This window comes from Rousettus aegyptiacus, unplaced genomic scaffold (genome assembly GCF_014176215.1).
Source record: "Rousettus aegyptiacus isolate mRouAeg1 unplaced genomic scaffold, mRouAeg1.p scaffold_m13_p_5, whole genome shotgun sequence".
Taxonomy (NCBI): Eukaryota; Metazoa; Chordata; class Mammalia; order Chiroptera; family Pteropodidae; genus Rousettus; species Rousettus aegyptiacus.
In genome coordinates, this window is record NW_023416308.1 from 94,574,831 (window position 1) to 94,597,616 (window position 22,786).

The 22,786-nt window shown below is 34.6% G+C and overlaps 1 protein-coding gene across 1 annotated transcript in view; it reads right to left on the minus strand.

Annotated features, from left to right (window-relative positions):
• SLC5A12 (solute carrier family 5 member 12) overlaps window positions 1-16,628 on the minus strand; it is a 42,617-nt gene extending 25,989 nt beyond the window's left edge. Inside the window, exons 1-7 of the mRNA XM_016147428.2 lie at window positions 16,266-16,628; window positions 10,436-10,501; window positions 8,826-8,877; window positions 7,909-7,976; window positions 3,426-3,580; window positions 3,165-3,305; window positions 652-781 (exon numbers count right to left, since the gene is read on the minus strand). Coding sequence (XP_016002914.2) covers window positions 652-781; window positions 3,165-3,305; window positions 3,426-3,580; window positions 7,909-7,976; window positions 8,826-8,877; window positions 10,436-10,501; window positions 16,266-16,604 — 951 coding nt within the window. The 5' untranslated portion in view covers window positions 16,605-16,628. The remainder of the gene's footprint in view (window positions 1-651; window positions 782-3,164; window positions 3,306-3,425; window positions 3,581-7,908; window positions 7,977-8,825; window positions 8,878-10,435; window positions 10,502-16,265) is intronic.
• Window positions 16,629-22,786: the final 6,158 nt, after the last annotated feature.

A 22,786-nucleotide genomic window follows, 5' to 3' on the forward strand; every position in this document is an offset into this window, starting at 1 on the left:
TATTTTCTTGCCTGTTTACCCTTAGAGTTAGCAATTAAACTCTAAAAATATATGCTTAAAATAGATCTTCAGAGAATATAGGTGCTATAGTTCTACTCTGTAGGCGAATTTGTGGGAAAGAAGACCCCAGAAAACAGAGTGAGACAGTTGAATATATAGGGAAAGAGATTGCTCCTCCTGAGCATAGTCCCCATAAATAAAGTTTTTAAGAGCATGTTTAATGTAGTATAAAAGGATAATGTTGTTTAAGCTGAGATAAGAAGACATGAACAGATGCAGTATTATAGAAATAAGGGTCATTTTGTTCAATTTGAGATGAAAGCTTTTATTAATCAACCTTCAGATATATAAAAAGAATTGAAAGGTACCATTGACAACAGAAACCATAGGTTCATGTCCATCTTCCTCTCTCCTCAGCCTTGCCCTGGCTTCAGGCCCTGTCTTCAATGGCAAAGTGAGGTGACTTCTTTTTACATGTTCACTTTGTCATATTATAACTTAATGTGTGGTGATATCACCCAAGAGGAGAGTCCTTGGGGTGTGGAAAGTAGCTAGATGTCCAGGTGGAAAAGAGAAAGACCCCACATCATCCATCAATGGCCAGAAACACGCTCATTCTAGCCATTCCACAGGCTCCAAGGGAATATGTACCTGGTCTGGTGCTGAGATGATACCAGAAGTCCAAGGGTCACAGTCTTTGAAGTAGGAGTACATGATTAAGCCAGAGAAGATGGCACACCCCACAGTAATCCAGAGACCCAACAAGTTAAAGTACAAGGCTCTGAAAAAGAACACATGGGTCTTTTAGTAGCCTCTATGCCATATTAGAGTGTGGGGAAGTCATCATCAAAGACTCAGGTAAAAAATGTTTTACCTTTTTGCTGGAAAATAAAATTTACAACCTTCAAGAATTATTATATTTTATTTATTATGTTTTTTTTTTTTTTTGGTCGAGAACATTACATTCTTAGACTGATTATGAAATTTGAATGGAAGCTAAGCAGGGTCGGGCCTGGTTAGTACTTGGATGAGAGACCACCCAGGAAGATCAGGTGCTATAGGTGTAAAAATTAAAAATAAAAAATAGGGGACTGTAAACTGACAAGGTCCTTGCAAACTGTGAGGGCAACCAAGGGTTGCTTTGCTTAAAAAAAAAAAAAAAGAAAAGAAAAGAAAAAAAAAAAGAGAAAGAAATTTGAATGAGGTAGATTTTTGATATATTTTCTTTTGAAACTAGTTATTCTGCAAAGCCTCAATGTATGTGTGAGATCTATTTTCTTAGATGAAATTTCACATAATAATCACTGATATTATGTAACTTCAAATGATGTTCTCCCCACTCAATTCATGAAACTGTCAAAAAGCCAACTTACATTTTAACATCTTTTGTTCCACAGGGATAAGGAGATAAATGTAGACATAGACAAATTTTGAAAAATATTCACTTTGGAGACTAATTTTGATAAAATTTAGCATTTAGGTTTTTTTTTTTTTAAGATAATAAAAAGAGTGAAAAATCTAAGGTCATTTTACCCATATTTTTTGGAGCAATTATTTTTATTCTACAACACATAGATATGCTTAATTCCAGTGTGAGTGTTTTTTCAGTATCCTATGATTTTTTTTTGTATTTGTTACTGTTCTTTTAAAGCCTAAATATTACTCGTTTTCTTAATCTCAGGGAAGACTTGAAAGTAGGCTGGCCTTACATTGATCTGAGAAAATAAACAACCTCATTCTGGAGAGAATTGCAGGGGGGCCAAGAGAACACTGGGCATTTTCTTGGATCCAGTCATTGTTTGAAAAGAATTAGGTGCATCCACATTCAATTGTAAGAACAGATATTTATTTCAAAGTCCTTTAAAACCTATACTGTACAGATGTACCTGATTTTCAGAAAACTCTTAAAGTATTTATTTATGAAGCAAATATGTTAAAAATTATCCCATTCATAAGTTTTTATTTTATGTTATTTACATTAGAAAAAGATCTTATCTTAGAAGTTACTCCCTCGGGAGCATTCCAATAATGTTTATCTTTGAGTTTTATTTGTTCATTTTTGTTTGGAGTGGCTTGACTTAGAGAGAGCCTTTTGGGGATACAATCAATACATAAGGTGGTCAATTCCTATTCATTGCATTGGTTGTACTCTTGCTATCCCTCTACTTAGGAAAATTCTATTCAAGCTTTTACTCAGATTTTTACTTAAGCTTTTATTCCCTAGAGAAGCTTCCCTAACCATCTTTATCTGAAATAGCCATTCTCTGCTCTCTTATTAGTTTCCACCCTTTATACAGCTTTATAACTTTATAGTATTTGTCATTATCTGAAATGTGTAATGTATTCATTTTCTATTATTTGTTTCCCCCACTCAGTGCTAGGTGCTCAGAGCATAGTAATGCTGGCACATAGTAGACATAAGTTATTTTACTTTTAGTAATAAATAATTGGATGATTAAATTAAAAATGGTAGAAAGTCATTGCAAAGTAATTAAACTCTCTAAATTATTTCTTTTTGAAAAGAGCAATGGACCTAGAATCAGAAGATTGTTCTTAACGACCATGTGATCTAAGACAAGCCACTAACACTATGAGCCAGATATATCATCTGTAAAAGAGAGTATAACACACGTGACTTACTTCTTAATATACAACTAATGAGGATTGAATGAGGTACACTCTGTACAAATATATATAGGTTCCATAGCCACACAGAGGACATCGATACATTATCCAAAACAATTTTAAAACTTCACCAGTCAATACAGGAAATGAAAAATCAACGACAAAATTGTATAGAATGTTAAAGCCCTTGCATTATGAATTTATTTCTCATTAGAAATAAACTTTAATTCTCAACAGGATTAATTATCTTGGTTGTAACTTAAGCCACTTCATTGATTCATTCAGATACTATTCATTAGATATCATTATGTACCAGGCACTAACTTAGGTTCAAACCCCAGCTCTACCACTCTGTTGCTGAGATGGGACTAGTAATTCCTGCCTCAAAATATTGTTGGAAAGGTTCAATGACTCTTTGTTTTAATTTTTCTTTCACACACACTCACACACACACACACACACACACACACAACATTAGGAAGCATATAAGTACCCAATAAAGGGCAGAGAAAACAAATGTTTCTTTATGAATAACTTACAGCTTGGCATGTTTTTCTGTTTTGCAAGAAATACATCGCTGGATGGTTGACTGATTAACTCCATAGATCCCAAGGTATGTAAAAGTTCCTCCCACTGCCAGTGTCCAAAAAGTGTGCCGCCTGAGGGGATCTACATCAAAGCTACAAAGCAAAAAGAAGTAAGTGAACAAAGGTGTTTCTTTGATGCCGTGATATAATTTTGGGTGATGAAGTTAGGCAGCTAAGTCTTTACAAAACATGAAGAAGTAGCATTGGACATACTCAAATATATTGAGTCGAGATCCATTTGTTGAATGCTCCAACACATTGTGAAATCCACCAGTTTGAGCTGATCCTTGAATGAGAATCGTTAAGAAGCCCACAATCATGACAACCATCTGAAATGCATCTGACCACACCACTGCTTTTAATCCTCCCTGAAATGGAGAGAATGGATGTGAGTTCTTAAAAATTAAGCATGCAACCCTTCTGATTCTGCACAACCTCACTGCTAATGTGATTCTTTGTTTTCTTTTTCTTTCCTTTTTTCTTTCTTTCCTTTCAGCACGGATGCTGAGCATCTTTTATGTGCCAAGTAATATATTAAGCATGGCAATAAACTGGTAAATAAAAGAGACAGATTTCCTGCTTAATTTCGGAGTTTATAATCTAGACGGAGAAGCAGTAACGTGGCTCTTTACTTAAAACAGCGAAAAGTGCAATAAGAAGGACGGGCTACTATTGGAGCATGTTGCAGGTAGTCCTGACCTGGTCTTGAGAAGTGGCATTTGTGTTAAGCTTGGAAGAATGAGTAGGAATTTATCAGGTACAGAGAACCAAGAGGAGAGGGGAGCAGCATGTGTGAAGGAAAGAGAAGCATGGCTGTCTCAAGAAATGAAAGAAAGTTAGGATAAATAGATTGAGGAATATATAGTGCCCAAAGCAAGATTTCTGAATTTGCTAGAGGTCAGAACACACAAGTTTTGACAAGGCTGCTTAAATGATTTCTCAAGAGCAATAAGGGAACATTAAAGATATTTATATGAAAGATTTTGTTCGTTTGTTTCACAGTAGTTTCAGTGGTGCTTATGTGAACAATGAATTGCAAGGACCATAGAAGAAAAGGAGGTGAGAGACCAGCTCAGGGTTTATTTCAGTAGTCCACATGCAAAATGACTGCAGTCTGAGATAGGATAGAGATACAAAGAAGCTGATGAATTTGAAAGATATTTGGGCTGCAAAATCAGTATAGTTTGTGTTTAATTGGCTACATGTGATGACAAGGTGCAAAACTCAGAATAATCATGTCTGGCTTGTACAACTTGAGATACCTTGTAAAACTACTGACAGTGAATAAAATTTGGAAAACAGAGATAGAAAAATACTTAGAAAAAAATAACTAGGTAAATGCTAGATTTCAGACATTCACAGAAAAAGGAGTTTTAAGATCTGGAAGATGGTCAACTAGGGAAGCGAGCAAACCAAGGTCCAGGAGGCTAGATCTCACAGAACACAGGACCGTATGATTGGGCAAGAGGCCAGAGCTGTGTTTTCAAATCTGGCACCTCCTTAGAGTCACTTGGGGAATTTGAAAACAAACAAACAAATAAACAAAACAATATCTAAGCCCTATCCCCAGGGATTCTGAATAAACGTAGGTCTGAGAGTAAAAACCAGTCATCGATGTTTTTTGAAAGTTCCACAAGTGATTCCAACATATAAGGCTACTTCAATGATTTCTCAAGAGCAATAAGAAACTATTAGAGACTTATTTTAGTTGAGATTTGTTCTAGTTGAGAACATGTGGATAAGAAGAAAAGAGGAAAGAAAGAAGCTGACGGAATAATCTAGGTAAAGAATCCCTTAGGACTCTGGTGAGGGTGGAATGAACAAATTAGGAAAGAGTAAATGAAATAATATATTTTAAAGTGCTTTGAAAATGAATAGCTCTATGAGAATGAAAAGACATGGTATTTTTAATAATGAAAATTAGAATTATCTTCTCTAGTTACTCCTCCGGAGTGTCGAAAACTTATTTGAAAAGATGACAGGCTTCATCTTTAACTTGAGAAGAAAGATGATGTTGGGGTTATCCCATCATTTCTTTTTAAGTTAAAATGCAGTTTAAAAAAAAATACTAAAGTTCCTGCCAGAGGTATTGTATTTATATATTCTGTTCAAATCCTGATTGAGAAATAATCAATTTTTACCTCCCACCTCCCAAATAGTGATATTTTGATTTTTAAAGACATTTAGACTTCCAAACCCAAATCTGAACATCAGATTTTAGTGATATGAAGATCAAATGTCAAAGACCTCAGTTTTCAGAGGCTACTTCACATTGGTTATGCAAAACTATGCATAAACCTGAACACCTAGACATGAAGCAAGAGAGAGAAAAAAAAAAAAAAACATTTTATCAAATGTTCATTGAAAGACAGATTATAGCCACCATGAACATTGCTTTGACTCTGACTTCTTCATACAGCAAGACACACACACACACACACAAACACACACACACCATTGATCTATAACCCTGATTGTACCCTGAGTGTCACTTAAATATTTATTTAATCAGTTTGTGTGGTTTTAGATCTAGTGCTTACTTCACTGGATTGCAAACCCTTGGATTCTTATTTTTTAAATCTCTTTCACTAGTTATTTTAGGCTAGGCATCTACAGGATTATCAGTGTAAAAAGACTACAATATGAGCAAAAGTGTTAGATAAATAAGCTATTATGTTAGTAAGACATTGAAACCTCTAACCTGGCTAGAGAGAGAGATGGAACAGAGGTGCGATGAGAAGAGATTAGATGGGTAGATTTATCCACATAATGAAAGATTTCCAGCACCAGGCTAAGAAGCTTATACTTTATCCTGTAAACAATGCGAAGCAAAAGGGGAATTACCTCAGTCAATTGGCATGAAGGAAAATAGACATTTTAAGAAGATTAATCTGACAGAGGCATGCAGGGTAGAAAAAAAGCACTCAAACCAGTTAAGGGGTGTAAATTTGGTTCATTTTAGCTTGTGATTGTTCTGACATCTTACTTTTTGGTCTCTATTTGTTCTGTTTTCTCTATGCTTTTTTTCTCTTCTTTTTCTTGTTTAAATCAACTGAAGTTTTGTTTTAATTCTATTTTCCACTTTGACTATTTTATTTGAATGGATTCATTTTGAAACTTTGCTTTGAAATTATTTATTTGGGTCTAAATTTAAGAAATGTCAATTCAAGGGTTATAAAATCTTTACATCTGATTGCTGGCTTCCTGATTTTACATTCTATTGTCATTCCATTGGAGGTTATTCTTTTTCCTAAGCTCAACATTACATGTAATAATTATTATATTTTATAATATTATAAATTATGATATATAATAATATGTCATTAGATATTATATAAATTATACTATACTATAAATTCATTAATTTATTATTATCATTAAGCACCAAAAATTATTGAACTAGATTTACTAAATATTTCCTAATTTTATCATCTTATCATTACATCTTCCATCTAAAACTGGATAATTTTCCTTCTTCCCTCTCTAAGGAAAGATTTATTAGTGGTAAATTATCTTGGTTTTTGACAGTCAACTCCTAAAATATAGTTTTGCCTAATACACAAATTATATCTCAACAATTGCTTTACTTCAGCACTTCGAAGATGTTGTTTCTGGCTTCCATTATTGTTGTTAAAAAGTCTGCTTCTAGCATCCTTAGCAACACATCTAGTTATCATTCTACTGGCAGGTACTTCACAGCACTAATCCGTCAGATAAGGCCAGATGCTTACAGAGCAGGAGCCTATTTTTAACCTAGGGAGGATTTGTGTGTCTGGAATAGAATGGTATGCTAGTGAGAATGGAATAAAAACAGATTAAGATATAACTTTGTAATGCAAAAAAAAAAAAAGTGGGATTTGCAAGTATGAAAAAGAGTTGAAGACACTTAAATTGTATATGGTCATGACATATGTTAAAAGTGTGTGGTATGCACATATTGCCAATATACATGTATGGTCTGCTATATGATAATATATCAAGTACTTTATTTTTCTCTGTAGAAGAGAAAAGAAAATCCAACTATCTGAGAACCATTGCCATATTCTTAACTGGATACTTAGAGCCTCCATGTATGATGCCAATGACGCAGAAGAATGAAGATTCTCATTACAGAACAAACAGGTGCTCAATGAACGTTTGCTGAACTAAACTAATTATAACAATTATATAAATATGTTACCAATACTAACCAGGTTTCTCCCTTAAAAACTGTGATGCGTAAAGCCAAATGTTACATATAATCTAAATTAATCCATAAATAAGAGACAAAAACAAGCTGAAATGCTTAGGTTTATAAAATAGCCATTCTTGATCAGTCATACATGTATTTTGTATTTCTTAATCAGTAGACACTGGTTTATAATCACTGTTAATGAGTAATTATTTTTTTCAGAAGTTGCATCTAGTCACTTAATCTTCTAATCAGGAGATTTTTTTTTTCATTAAATATTTTCTTAGCTGTGACTTTCTCGAAAGAGCTCAGATTCTAAATTCCACTAATGGTTGATACTAAAAATAATTTTAAATAAAACAACAGCACCTTCCTCAGGAACCTGTAACAGATAAACTAGCATACTTCTGTTTAATTTTAGAATAGCAATTTCTGCTATATTTAGATGTCCTGTTTTTGGAGATTTGCCCTTATCCCAAATTAGGAGATAACACGCTAAATCCTTTTTCACAGCTAGATACATACCAGAGTACAGTAGAATGTGCAAACAATTCCTGTTGCTAACACAGAGCCCCAAAGATCAAACCCAGTCACTACAAAAGGAAAAAAAAAATTTCAGAAAATTTTTGAGGGAAGTAAAAGAACAGGTTTACAAAGAAAAAGGCAAGACATTTTTGTCAATGTTCTTTGCAGGCAAATGAAAATCAACTTAGGTTTTTTCTTATTAAATTTTCTCACCTCTGATAAAGATTAGTTTGTTATATTATTATACCTCAACTCAGTCCATAAATTTCATGTAATGTTAAAAGCTAAATTTTTCCTACTAAAGTTCTGAAACTTCCAATCTTTGCACTAAGTATTTGTGTTTGTTTTTTTTCTAAACAAACTTAGTCCTGGTACTTCTAAACAAATTAAACATCAGCCTTGAACTGCTATTTCTCTATGTAAGTAGATGGCACGATTAAATTGAATATCGAAGACTTCCAATATTATAGGTATCATTATGAAATTTATTTTATTTTTTTCCTTTTAGTTTCCAGGATTCTAGTCTCTTGAAAAAGTCAAGTATAAATCTTAAAGTATTTACTACAATCACCTTTTATTATAGTACTCAGATTACCTACTTCATGAAATTTCTAAGAAATCACCATATATTACAGTGACCTTACTTAGAGGTTGTGCATAAACAATACCCAGACTACCATAATTATAGTGATTAAAAAACAAAAGAAACAAACAAACAACAATCAAATTAGGTATTTGAAACCATGTGGGCAAAATCAAGTAACTCATTGTTTGCATTACTTTCAGAGCTTTATTTTTGTGACCCCTACAGAAATTCAGAGCACTCTAAACAAAGGAATGTCTGCCCAAGATGTTTTATAATTCTCAAGGTGAGAATACAGGCATAAACATATTGCAATGTACCCAGAATAACTCACCTTGATTGAGTGCCAGAGCGGGAGCATATACCACCACCCCCGTGTAGAGAATCTGGTGGAGAAACAAGAATGAGGCGAAAATTGAGAAAAGTGAGAAAAGTGACATAGAAGGGAAAGTGGCCTAGAAATTTCTTTATGGACCTTAAAGATGCATGTCCTTCAACTTGTTTACCAAACATTTCATTCCTATCCACTCTATTTTTGAATTTGTAGAATTTGTATAATTAAGGGATACAAGAATTAGGGATGCAGAAGGAGTATAAGCATTAGATGGAGGAAAAGGGTTGGGCTTTTAAGATCACTGCAAATTATGAGGTTTTATGTCTAGATTTGGTATATTTCTGAAGGTTAGAAAAATAGGCTTTGAGGTAAGTATTTTTTCATCCTCCCTCTACTCCTCTCTCCTCATACATATATCATAATGATATGAATATGATTCAGCAGTTTGGTGAAATATGGATTTCAGAGTGGAGATGGAAAGCATCTGTGAGGAGAAAGCACTGTGCAGAGACAACTAACAATGTAGGTGGCCTGCCCAGTGAGCAGACCTTCTAACTCACAGAATCACAACCACAACATGGAAGAAAGCAGGTGCAGTCCTATTTTATTTTAAATGGAATTTCACCATTTAAACATTCTTGTGGGGGTTTTAAAAGGAAATACCTATGGACAGGTCAATAAACATTGTTTTCTTCTTTTTCTGTATCTCAAATCCTTCAGTCAATTAGTGGGAATTTGGGTTAAAAAAAAATGAGAGTAAGTTTCTTTTAGCAGAAAGTACTTTATGAGTTGTAGGAAACACACAAATGGTATGCCACAGGCAAACCTGAAGCTATGTGAAGGCACCCCAGAAACTAGGAGGTGAGAATAGAGTCCCAAAAGGAAAATGGAGATACTGGTTTGAATATACTGTTTTAAAATAATTTTCAGCAGAATGGGTATTTCTAGTTCCACTCAGCTAACAAGTAAGAAGAAAAAAGAAAGAAAGAAAAAAAGAAGAAAGAAAGAAAGAAAGAAAGAAAGAAAGAAAAAGAAAGAAAGAAGAAATAAGAAAGAAAGAAAGAAAGACAATCCGAAGAAAGAAACCCTCACCGCCATCTCCCAAAAAACGCGTTTTTAGGGGGGAGGTTGATTGGGGAGGGAGGAGAGAGGAGGAAGGGAAGGAGGAAGAAAACCACCAATGAACAGGCAATTTTACAGCTTCATATCCAAAGCAAATTGTACAGCTTAAATAACAATTTAAATAAATTTTAAGAAAATGTTTTGTTTTTCCCCTTTATGGTTTATGACATACATATGGGTATATGCAATGTACAGCTCTTGATGTGATCATATATCAGGAAAATGCTATCTCTGGAAGAAAGTAGTTTCCTCTTAAAAAACAAAAGAAACAAACATGAACAAAAATCAAATGGTGTATATGGAACCATGTGGGCAAAATCAAGTAACTCGATGTTCGCATTACTTTCAGAGCTTTATTTTTGTGACTCATGTAGCAATTCGGAAGCTTACTAGTAAGCTTCTCCTTTAATTGAATTAACTACCCCCTGAAATAAACAAATCTGTATCTTGTCACCCCACATTACATCAGCAACAGCCCTTACTCTTACCGTCTGCACAGTGTAGACAATTGTTGCTGCGTAGCGAACTAATCTATTGAATCGTAGTTGCAAGTACTAGAAAGAACAAAGAGAAGAACATGCAAAGTCAGTGAGTTTCACATAAGAGCTGCTAAGAAGGTTCTTTTTTTCTTGGTATTCCTCTGACTTTAGTGCTTTGGACTTATAGTGTAATTTCATGCTATATGTACTTGGGAGAATAGGACAAATACATAGATTGTTTAAAGTCCAAAATACGTTAAAGATCAATTCTTGCTCAAGTTTCTCATGATGGTCAGAGAAGATAAATGAGTTGCTTGAATAAAAGCTCAGGGGTTTTCCTTTTGGCTTTCTACCCAGGAATCTCCTACTGGATATACTGAAGCCATTGTTTTATTTTATATCCCCACAGCTCCCAGATTTACTTCAGTTCTTCATTTCATCTTTCCAGATTACTGCAGTAGCTCCCAACTGATCTCCCAAATTCCAGTTCTTCCCACCTATTCCATCAACCACACATCAGTCACATTCTAAACAGAATTCTGATCATGCATGTCACTCTTTTTCTCAAAATCTCCAATGATTCTCTTATCATTGGCATAAAATGCACATCTCAGCTTGATATTTTAAACCCTCTCCTGCTCCATCCATGCTCTTTCTAGCTAAGTCAAACTAGAGAGACAGTATGGAGAAAAATATTTTGAAAAGGAAAAAAACTGAACCAGAAATAAGACTCCTTGAATTTTAGTTTGAGATTTGCCACTATCTTACTCCTTGATCTAAGCCACTGGTTTCTTATTCATGATATGAGAGACTTTTCCAACTGCATAATTCTACCCCTGAAAGGATGTATTCACTCATTCTGTCAGTGTATTTTCTTACTCACTCAATGGTCATCTTTGGTATGTGTATAGCTATTACTATAGTCAAAAGTAAAATGAAAGTTCAACCCTTCACAGGTAACATTTATCATCATCATGTTTGATTATTTTCAAGACCCAGCACTTAATCCAGCCGCATTCTTTTCCATCTCAGGAAATAGCAAGTCCACGCTTTCATGTTGGTTCAAGCCCAGATAACATGGAGCTATCTTTTACTCCTTTCTTTCTCTCACTGCCCACATCCAGTTCATAAAATAATCCTAGTGCCTACCTCCCACTTATAAAATATATCTACTTGCATCATCTCCTCCGTTGCCACGCTAATACCATCACCTCTTTCCTAGATTACAGCAATAACTTCCTAACTAGACCCCTCTGCTTCAGCAGTTAAACCCTATAACCATTCTCTACATTCAGCTAGTGTAATACTAAAAATCCTCTGCCCAAACGCTGGAGTGACCCATATGACAAAGAGTAAAAACCAATCCTTACAATGACCTAAAAGGTTTCATAACATTGGTTCAGACCCTATCAGACCCTAAATATTCATTCCACAACAAACATATTATAACATCATTTACTATATTCAAATAATATTCAATAATGATCTCTTATACCTACACACTAATATCCCAAAATTTATATAACTACTATAATACTACTAATGTAATTTAAAAGAGAATTAAAAAGAAAGCCATTTACGAAAAAAAAAAAGTAATCTATAATGCTTAAAACCACAGTAAAAAAAAAAAAAAAAAAAAGATATAGAAAAGTGGTATTCTGTGCATTACCACAATGAAAAAGCTTGGATTAAAAAGAAGTAAGTTCAGAAGACATTTAGTTTAAGAAGTTTAAGAAAAATGAGAGAATGAGTAGACACCAGCCTCTAATCTAGTATTAAGGGTAAATAATAACAGACTGGATTTATTATGGGTGATAAGACGTATAAGAAAATAACAATAACTGAAGTGAGACAAAATGATGAGACTAATTATAAATTTTCTAAGTGGAGCTAATAAAAATGTATGATATTGTAAATGAGCTGATCCTAATTTATAACTTGAGGGTGAGAACAATTCCTTATGCTTTGACATGGGACAAGAGAGCAATAAAGTAGCACAGATGGCATATCTAACTCTTGAAATATCATTATATAAACAATTAAATCAGTAGAATATTGCTGTATAATATCCACCCCCAAACTCAAAGACTTAAAAATCAAGGATTTATTATTTCTCATAATTTTGAAGATTGGCTAGGTGATTCCTCTATTTGTTTCCCCAGGGCTCTTGAATAGGCACCATCAACTGAAAGATTGGCTGGGCGAGAAGGTTTAAGATGACCTCAATGACATGTCTGGTAGCTGGTGCTGGCTGCTGGCTAGGGGCCCTCTATCTTCCTGTAGGCTTCCACTTATGCTCTAAGATAGACCCACTGGACCAGCTACATGACATGGCAGCATCAGGACAACATTCTGGGAGAGCAAAGGCAGAAGCTATGAGCCTAGTGAGGCCTAGGCCCCACGTATCACTCTGTTGGTCAAAGCAAATCACAAGGCCAGAATTAAGGGGTGGGGAAATAAGACTCTACCTCTTTTAGTCTTTAGCACTTAAAAAGATCCTAGAAAGAGTATCTATGGATAGGTAACAGGGAATGGGGGGGGGGGTGAACAAAGAAATATGAATTTGAGCTTCTATGGAGGGATTGAGTTGTGGTGTGAACAACAACAGCAACCATAATACAAAACTCTTATGTGGCATTTACCATTTGCTAGGCTGTGGTAAAAATAATTGCATATAATATCTTATTAATTCCGCACAGACATCCTCTGAGATAAATGCTTTCATTATCACTCTTTTACATATGTCAAAATCAGATACAGAGAAGTGAAGTCATTTTCTCAAAGTCATGCCCATAGCAGGTGTCAGAGTTAGCATTCAAACCCAAATAGACTGAGTCTAGAGCCTATGTTTTTAACCCCTATGCAACACTGCCCATTCTTACAATGCAAGAGGCAATCCCAAAATATCGTCATATGTACTTTACATAATCTTGATTTCTTATTATTGGGATATGAAAAATTTAATAACATATAGAGGGCAACAAATTTTATAAATTAAATTCGCATATTATAATGTCATCCTATAGGCATTCTCATATATAGATATATTTTAAAACAAGAAGCAATTAGCTTCTTCAACCCACGTTTGCCCCATGTAGGCACTGATATTACAAATGTTTTTTTATAGCTGTAATAATTTAACAATTAAAAAGGAGTCTCAAATCTCCACAGTTACATATCTGCTGTTGGTTTAATATAGTAACTAAACCACTTTACTAAACCCAGTTACAGCTAAGTAGGAATTGAATAACACAAATGGAACAGATGGATTGCTCAGTAAATTTTTTATTAATTTCTAGACAATGTTTTTATTTCATTTTAATTTGGGGAAAATACACTAATTTATAGTGTTTGTATAACTTCTTATTTTAAGCTACTAATTTATATTTGCAATAGGTCTTAAGCATGATGACATTATTAAGCCCATGGTACAATTACTCATTGTATATGTGCACCTTACACACTGCAAGATATCTGCTTCCTAAATCCCATTCGTCCCCTCGATACCTGAGTCACTGTGGCAATAAAATTGCCCCACAGATATACAAAGGACTCCCTCTCTCTGACAGCATACCCACTGGAAGTGCTACCCAATGTAACTGGGCCTTCCCACCTCTGTGATCTCATCTGTCACTTCTTTTCTTGGCTCACTCTTCTCTGAGCATCCGATATCTTTGCCGTCCTTCAAATATGCCAATTACACTCTTCTTTTAGGGCCTTTTGTGGCTCCTTCAGCCTGGAATGTTCTTCCCATGTATGATGTAATCTCTTGCTTTCTCCAAGTCTCCACTTAACTGCTTTATTATCATTGAAGACTAACTCAACCACCCTGTGTGAATTCTTGACATTCTCTACCCAAACCAGAACTCCTTCTCTACCTTTTCTTATTTTAGTAAGGCAGGATAGCATATTGATTCAGCATATGATCTCTAAAGTTAGATTGCCAGGTTTTAAAAACTGCCACTGCTTGCTGTGTGACACTAAACGAGTTACTTAACTGTGTGCCTCAGTTTCCTAGTGTTAAATAGGGATGATAATAATAGTACCTACCTAAAAGATTATTTTTAATGTCAAATGAATTAATACATGTAAAGTACTTAGAGCACTACTCAATACACAGTAAAATATAAATTTCCATTATTATTGTTTATATAGTATGTTTACTGACTACCCTTCTCTGCTCTAAAGTAAACTTCAAGAGAGTAGCAATTAGGTCCAGTGTTGTATCTCCAGGACCTAGAAGTGTGCCTAGAACATAGCAGAGGCTTAATGGATATTTATCAAAGGAATGCTTAGTGGTAAAAATGATTTTTCACACTTCAGCATTTTTTTCTAATTAAAAAGATTTTTCACACTTAACTAAATCTTCAAGAAAAGGGGAGCTATTATTTTCTGTGTGGAAAGTGAAGCTTGATAATGCTAAGTAAGTTACACAAAGTCATCTGCTATTAAGCAATGAATTTAGAAATTGAACTTGTATTTTCTAACTCCAAATTCTCTCTCTCCTTCTCTCTCCCCTCCCCCCCACCTCTCTCTCTCTCTCTCTCTCTCTCTCTCTCTCTCTCTCTCTCTCTCTCTCTCTCTCTCTCTCTCTCTCATTACTTAGGCAATTCTTTTTAAAATGTTGTCTAACAATGCCTTTGGAAGTCAAAACTTAATAGTTGAATTGAAAAACCTAGAATATATTTATAAGTTTAGAATGAGCAACAGGGATATCTGTACATATATTTTATTTTAGGACTAAGTATAAGTTTAGTTATTTTTTCTTGACTATATATCCCAGCTGGTAGCTGTTGTATAACCCAAGACTGATTACTTTCTTTTGGGAGGAGAGAAAGTTGATGTTAGATATTTGGAATATGAACATCTGTGGAATTGTAAGTTTTAAAACCATCTAGAAAGTATTCCTTTTCCTGAAAGATTTTTGAGGTCTAGAGTAATCCTTTACAATCATTTACCTTATAAATTTTTTTTTTAGAAAAAGAAAAAATAAGTCTGTTAAGAGTTTCTGTTATGACTTAGTAGGGATGATGTTGAATAAGGAAAATAAATACCTTTTCCATACAAACTGATTAATAATTGAACATGCAAAATTAAATTTTTAATGTGATATTTTGATTGAAATAATTGCAAAGTAAAACACTGCTGCCTCATTTTCTTCTCATTAAAATAATCCCCATATTTATATCATTTAGGAATTCCTCCCCATTAAAATATTTCCTAATTTTTCAAAAACATTACCATTTCCCCACTAAAAATTGGCAGATAGTAATCATTTGAATTAAAGTGCTCGGCTCTATTATCTGATGGAAAGAGATACAAACAAAAACGGGTTCTCAGGACGCTTTATCCACTGTACAATCTTGACTAAGTCATTTTATCTGTACTATCTTTATTTTCTTACCTGGAAAATGACAATAATTATGGTATATTTTCTGCATGATTTTAAGAATGATGTTAATAACAATACAAATAATAACATCAGCTCTCTTTCACTGAAAATCTCTTACAAGTTAGGTAATGCATTTGGTGTGCCCCTACAGGTTCTCATTTATTTATTTATTGAAATAGCCTCTGGGGTCGACTTCATTATTTCCATTCTATAGGTGAAAGAACAGGTGCGTCTGCATCCAAAGCTTAAACTTTTCCTAATAACACTGTAATTTTTTCCCCGTAATATGTAATTACTCTGAATATAGGTGAGTGTTCTTCAACTACCATGTCTTGTCATCTTTTAGAGAAAAAGGCAAAAACAACAACAACAACAACAACAAAATGTTTAAATGAAGAGAAAATAGCAACTCGCTCAAAGTAAAGAATAAGGGAGTCATTGCCTTACCTCATAAGTGCTGGTGATGCCAGATCTGTAGAACACAGGCAGAAGGAGTTCTGCTGTGAGGATGATGACAAAAGTATATGAAAGAAGGATGATCAGGAAGGAGGCTCCGAAGCGATAGGCCTCGGCAGGGGTTCCCAGGACAGTGACAGCTGACAGAAAGCTGGCTGTCAGGGACAACGCCACGGGGCCACAGCTCATTTGCCTTCCTCCAACCAGGAACTCCATGGAAGTCGCCTTTTTTCTCTCTTTAATAGCAAAGAACACCCCTATTCCAGAGGAAATGATAAAGAGGCCTGCAAAGACGACATAATCCCAAACTGAAAAGTTCTTCACCCCCATGCTGGGAAGTATGGCACCAGAGAGCTGCTCTCAACCAGGTCTCAGGGAAAAAGTTGTTTCTGAAGGCAAAGCTGGGTACAGCAGATGCTTTGCTGAGAGAGAAGACTGATTCTGTGAAGAAAATGATGACCAGAGGCTCCTTGGTGGATCTTCAGACACCAAGTTATATTCTTGGAAGATCTCAATAGTTGACTACTAAGAAGAATCTAGTAATGGTATTGGTACCAACGAATAAAAATTTGAAATCTGATCCTGACCAGGAGCTGTCTGTTCCTCTACTCAAGTCTATACCACAGAGAAAGAATTCAGATGTGTTCTGAAATTAATAACCCCTGGGGATGGAATGGACTTGCCAGATAACATGCTCTTTTATCTCCTAGATTTTTTTTTTTAACTTAAGGTTAAACATTACTGGGAAACAGAAGTGATACAAGCTGACCACCTCAGCATTTTAAATTAGTGAAATGGAATCTGTAAAATGCAAACACAACCCCTAGTGGTGTCTTTCTCCTGCATAAGGGAGGGTAGAGGGTATGGACCTGCAATTGCCTAAGGCAGCGTGCGCAGAGAGAAAGGAGCAAAGAATCAGGAGAACTTTGCTCAAGTTGGCTCAACCTTCACAGAGCTGTGTTATTGTTAACAAACCATTTAATCTTTCTGAGACTCAAGTGACCAGGGGAATAATCTCGCAGGGTTTTCTTGAGCCTTTAGGTGTCTCAGACTTCTTGACCCCTTTCACCTGATCTGCAAAATAGAAGATAATAGAAGATAATTTGCCTTATTGGCTATTATTTATGTTTACAGGGGAGCCCTACTGAACATAACAGTTGATTCTCTCTTGACTTTAGGCCTCAAAAAACGGATTTACCAATCATTAATAAATTGTTCGTAGTCCCCCAGGTTATCTTCCCCATCACTCCTTTACTTTGACCAGTTTATAACACTTGTACCCAGAAGCTTAGTTAGAATTAGGACCAGGACAAATGAGAAAAGGAAGATGAAAGTCCAGTTATAAGTTCTTGTTTCTGCTCTTGTTAGACTCTAGATTCTGTTGACTGTTCTGAAGTATCTCCAGTAAGCCTTTGGGGACAATTTTTCTATGTTGTTTATGCTTCTCTTTTCTTCTGAATGGTCTTCCCCAACCCCCACCTCTACAAAGCCTATCCATCCACAAGATCTAGTTCATGTCTCCTCTGCTCCATGGAGCCTTTCCAGACTCACATTTCCTGCTCCCTATTCCCGCCCAACTCCTGTAGGAAGCAGCCTCCCTTGGTACTTACTTTGTACTCTGCAAATACCCTCAACTATTTTAAAGAATTTCTATGTATATGTTTGATGTCTGCATGAGTTGGTCAGATGTTGTAGATGACAGAGGCCAAAGTCCTTGTTCCTCAAGTCCAATGAAGAGTAGCTATTGTCACAAATTAAAACATAATTTAAAAGCAAAAGAAAACAAAAATTGTCCATAATGCCCAAGTCTAGAAACCTTTTTTATCAAACAGAAGAAACTCTTAAGTTTGCTTTTTGAGATCTAGTTAACTGAATAAATCTTTGATTATTTATTTAGTCTGGATATTGTTTTCACTCCCTACTTTGCTCCATTAATTTGAATTAGGTCATAGAAAACTTTGACAGCCGAATAATGCTTTTAGTTACAAATAAACATGCAAAAACTCTGCCAGGAGATATCTGTGACCTGTTGTTTAAATTCCTCCTCTAACCGTGTACAGTTGATATGATCAGTGTTAACAGAAAAGTAGGTCTTTAATATTTTTATCTTAACCTAGGGCTTTTGATTATTTTTCTCCTGAGGTATTCTAATTATACAACAGGTTTTTGCTTGTAATGGTCTCAGCAGAAAATCAGAACTCTGGCTTTCAGAGGCTTGGTTACCTTATGTTTTAATATTAACACCACCTAAGTGTTAATATTAAATCCACAAGGCATGAAAACAACAAGTACAAATCAGGCGAATAGTGTGCTATTCAAAACACTATAGTTATATCTGTGATGTTCCAAGGTTAAATACCAGAAGCTTATAGTTGTAGACTTGATGAGTACTACTGGTTTTAATTAACCTTTGTCAAGAAACAGTACTGTCTACATGATTTCAATTAGTCTTGGATTTCAGAACAGTGGGGAAGTAGAACGACTAATGATCTGGGATGTGAAGGAAACGTCACGCCTCTCATAATAAAGTATTCCTTGCTTCCAACATTTCGCTGATTATAAGAAAAGCATCAATGTATTAATTTAATTCTCAGTTATTTTCTATATTTTCATGCTTTGAGGAAAATGTATAAAAGAGAGGCTTTCATAGCATTCCATGTCTTCAATTTCTCTTGTTCTTTACCATTGAAACTCACTTTATGCAGAGTTTATGCTGATTATAAGGCATAATGTCAATTTATTAATTAATAACTTTACAAGAAAAACAAAAGAACCAACATATTCAATGGCTATGTCAGCTAGAACATATGTTCATATACCAGAAATATTAATATGGGGGTATAAGAAGGGAAAACATGCTTTTTTGACTTGAAGAAACCCCAGTAATTTCTGCACCTTCTTGTAGGTGCTTCAAATGTCATCATCAATACTGTATTCCTTTAGTGTAATACTGGAAGCCTTGTTAGAATGTAAACACCAACATCTGCCTCCCCCCCCCACACACACACACTTCCCTAATAAGACCCCACTATCCATACAATTACCTACCTGCCTAATAACTTAGATTTGTAATTGTTATCATTAATAATCTCTGTAGTGTAAAATAGTTCTGCACCTTGCATACAGCAAGTTATAATGAGAGAGTTCGAGGATGTTGAATGCTACCAAGGAGAGGAAAGGGTAGAGAAATGGAAAGATGATGCATCCAAAGTAAAGACATTATTGTTGCAATGCTGTTAATAGTGGACTACACACACCATGTTTATTTTGGCCTGGGATAGAAAGGAGGAAAAAATATACATGGACAGGCCTTGGCCATTCTGAGACTGCACTATCACTAGATTACCCTTATCTCATCTGTTCTAAAAGTCAGTGAGAATAGGAGTAGAGCAGTGGGTTAAAATGTCTGTTTTTTGTTTTGTTTTGATTTTAAACAAGGAAGTGGCAAGATCCATAATGTGCCTCAGAAAAATTAATCTACTGTAATATTACATGATGATTTTCTAAAATTTAGTGGACATTATTGAGGGTATCTCAAAGAACATTCCACAATGTGGATAAGCTGCTTAAATTGGGTAGTGAAAGCTGTCCCCTCAAAAGAATTCTTCTCTTAATGAGTGTGTGTATCAAACAAATCCCTAGGTGACGAACTGGTGACAAGTTATAGCTGAACAGAAATTGTCGGTTTTTGCAAACTGCAAAGAGATGATAGCCATTTCTGCCTTCCAAGGGGTTCTGAATAATTCCTATTTTGAAAAAATAATTTATTTTGATTCATTTATATATCTTTTTTTTTTAAATCAAAGCTTGCTCTTTGTGTTTCTGCTTATGATTTTGGAATAATTTAATAAACTTAAATTTCATAATTAAGTGATTGATGCATACACACATGTCAATAAGTGGAAGCTTTTATTATTTACTAAGAAAGAGAACTAAAGGATTTGAGTCATAGATAAGCTCAAATTTTTGCTCATTTACTAATTTTATCACCTTAATGAGCTATTTTGTTCTTTGATACTCAATTGCTCATCTTTAAAATAGAATTGATCCCTTTTTACTGAATCGTTTTGAGTATTAGGGATATGTGCCAACTACCTTACACAAAGTTGGCATATTATAGGAACTTCATAAATGGTATCTATAATATTACTATTAGTGATAGCCATCACATTTTAATATTTGCACCAGGAACTTGCAAATACTATAGGAAAATAACACAGGAAATACTATAATATTACTTGTAAATATTTACTTCTCAGTCCATGGAAATGAAAGTCAGATCTGATTTGTAGTTCCCTTGTTTTTTGCTCTATTTCGTATCTGTAATGTCCAGATTATGGACAGCCTCCTGATTTCATTGCACTGATGTAATTTATCATTTTGTACATTTCGTTTCTTTTTTTTTTTCTTTTTAAATTGGCTCTTCTGTTTTGGGATGGGAATGTTCTTATAAAAGGGTTAAAAATTCTAGCTCTGTTGAAATCCATCAGGCAAGCCTGAAGCTCACTTTGTTTTGTGAAACTGTAGGTATTTGTAGCCATTATAATTTCTAAATAACTTCTTGTCCTTTTTTACTCTAGAAAAGCAAGTGTATGGCCCATTTTACAAATGTGTTGAGCTTCCCTCATGAAGTAAAAAAGTTATGGAATATCATAACTAGAACTTAGAGAAGAATGTAAGAAAACATTTGCAAATGATCCTCCTGTGTACTATATTTTAAAATTCTAGAAGATTAGAAAGAAAAGTTTATGAAAAAAACATTTATAATATCAGTGCCTTTACGGGACAAACATAAGTTGAAGAAGATAACTTCCACTTATTTTAAAATATATCTATGAGTGGACAAAATTACAGTATGTGTTTACATATTACATTTCAAGTTCAAAGTCCTGCTCCTTGACATTGCCAAGTATCTTTTCAAATTATTAAACTTTGTTTGAGAGCTATGAGGTCTGCCTGGGATAGTTAATGTTTTTCTAATAGGAAAGCCTGGGTTAGTAGCAAAAATTATCAAGTGAGAGGGATATACTGTGAAATTTTTAATTATGAGCATTTTTATAACAACTTCAGGAAAATACATTGCAAGAAAAATAAATGCAGTATTTTTAAGAATTCATGATCTATATCAATGAAAAGGTTGGATGTAGTATTCCCAAGGAAGAAGGGGTGGATGGAGTGGGAATTTGAAATTAATCCTAAAATGCTAAGAATTTCACCAGGTGAGCTATTTCTCCATTTTCAATATTAAAAAACATATATATGTACATATATCTGATTAAAGGAATTTGGGATTTAAAGCAAAAGAATTGAATCTGACCATAGTTCTGTTGCTGATCTGCAGCGTGATTTTGAGTTAAACAAAAACAAAAACTTTTGTTAAAATAAATATAATATAACTTACTTCAAAAGGCTGTTTCGAGGTTTCCATGATATTATGTATTATAAACTGTAAAGACATTATACACGGATATTGGCATATGAAGTCGAGGAGGAGAAAGGAGAATAATTATAGAATCTTCGTCTTAGTCATCTATAGAACTGAACTGCATTTTTGTTATATTATTTACTAACTACATAACTTTAATCTTTCTGAGTTTCCTCTTAGGTAAACTAGAAATACTTTCGAGGGTAGTTACGAGTACCAAGAGAGATAGTACAAATTAGTGCCTAAAACTTTATCTACTACACACTAATTGTTCTATACATATTAGTTGCTTTCTTTATTGATTATGGGAGAATTAATATGGGAATCAATTTAATAAAACAAGTGTTAAGTACAAGCTATGTAAAAAAATTCAAAGCTAAGCGCTAAGGAACTATGCAAGAACAAATGAAAGCTGCTTCATATTCCCAAGATACCTATAATCTAGTAGGGGTGTGGTGATGGAAAGATAGGAAGGTTGTCATCTATAACTAAAGACATCATTTAATTTATAATTCATCATCTTAATTGAGAACACTGACAGTGAAAAGAGTAGTGCTATAATACTGGGGCAGAGATATAAATTGAGGCTGTCCCAAGCAAACCAAGACATATGGCCACCCTATCTACAGAGGGTATGTCAGGCACTAGAAAGGGAGAATAAATTGAACTGACTTTCTGCAATTGCCTCAGGCCAACTTTAAGACCAGTGATTGGTACTTTGATCACAGGGGGTTCCAAATGTTCTGCTTTACAGCCTCTACTCCCTGTCAATGTCTCCACTGGTGAAATGCTTGAAATCAGGAATGAGCATATCCTTCAAAATCTTGTGAAAAAGAACCCTCCCATACATACACAGCATTCCCACTCAGGTGGAAGAAAACCTATATGCTATGGCGGATATGTTTTGATACCCTGATCTGTGTGCCACTAAGCCTTTTTAATGTGTTTATTTTTAGTTACTAATGCCCCAAAGGCCAAAGAAATTAAAGTCCACCTCACTGTCAAGAGGGGAAAAACCTTGCATAAAATTTTTTAAAAGGCAGGGGGTGGGGGGACGTCTTTTAAATATCAACTAGTAACTTTGTAA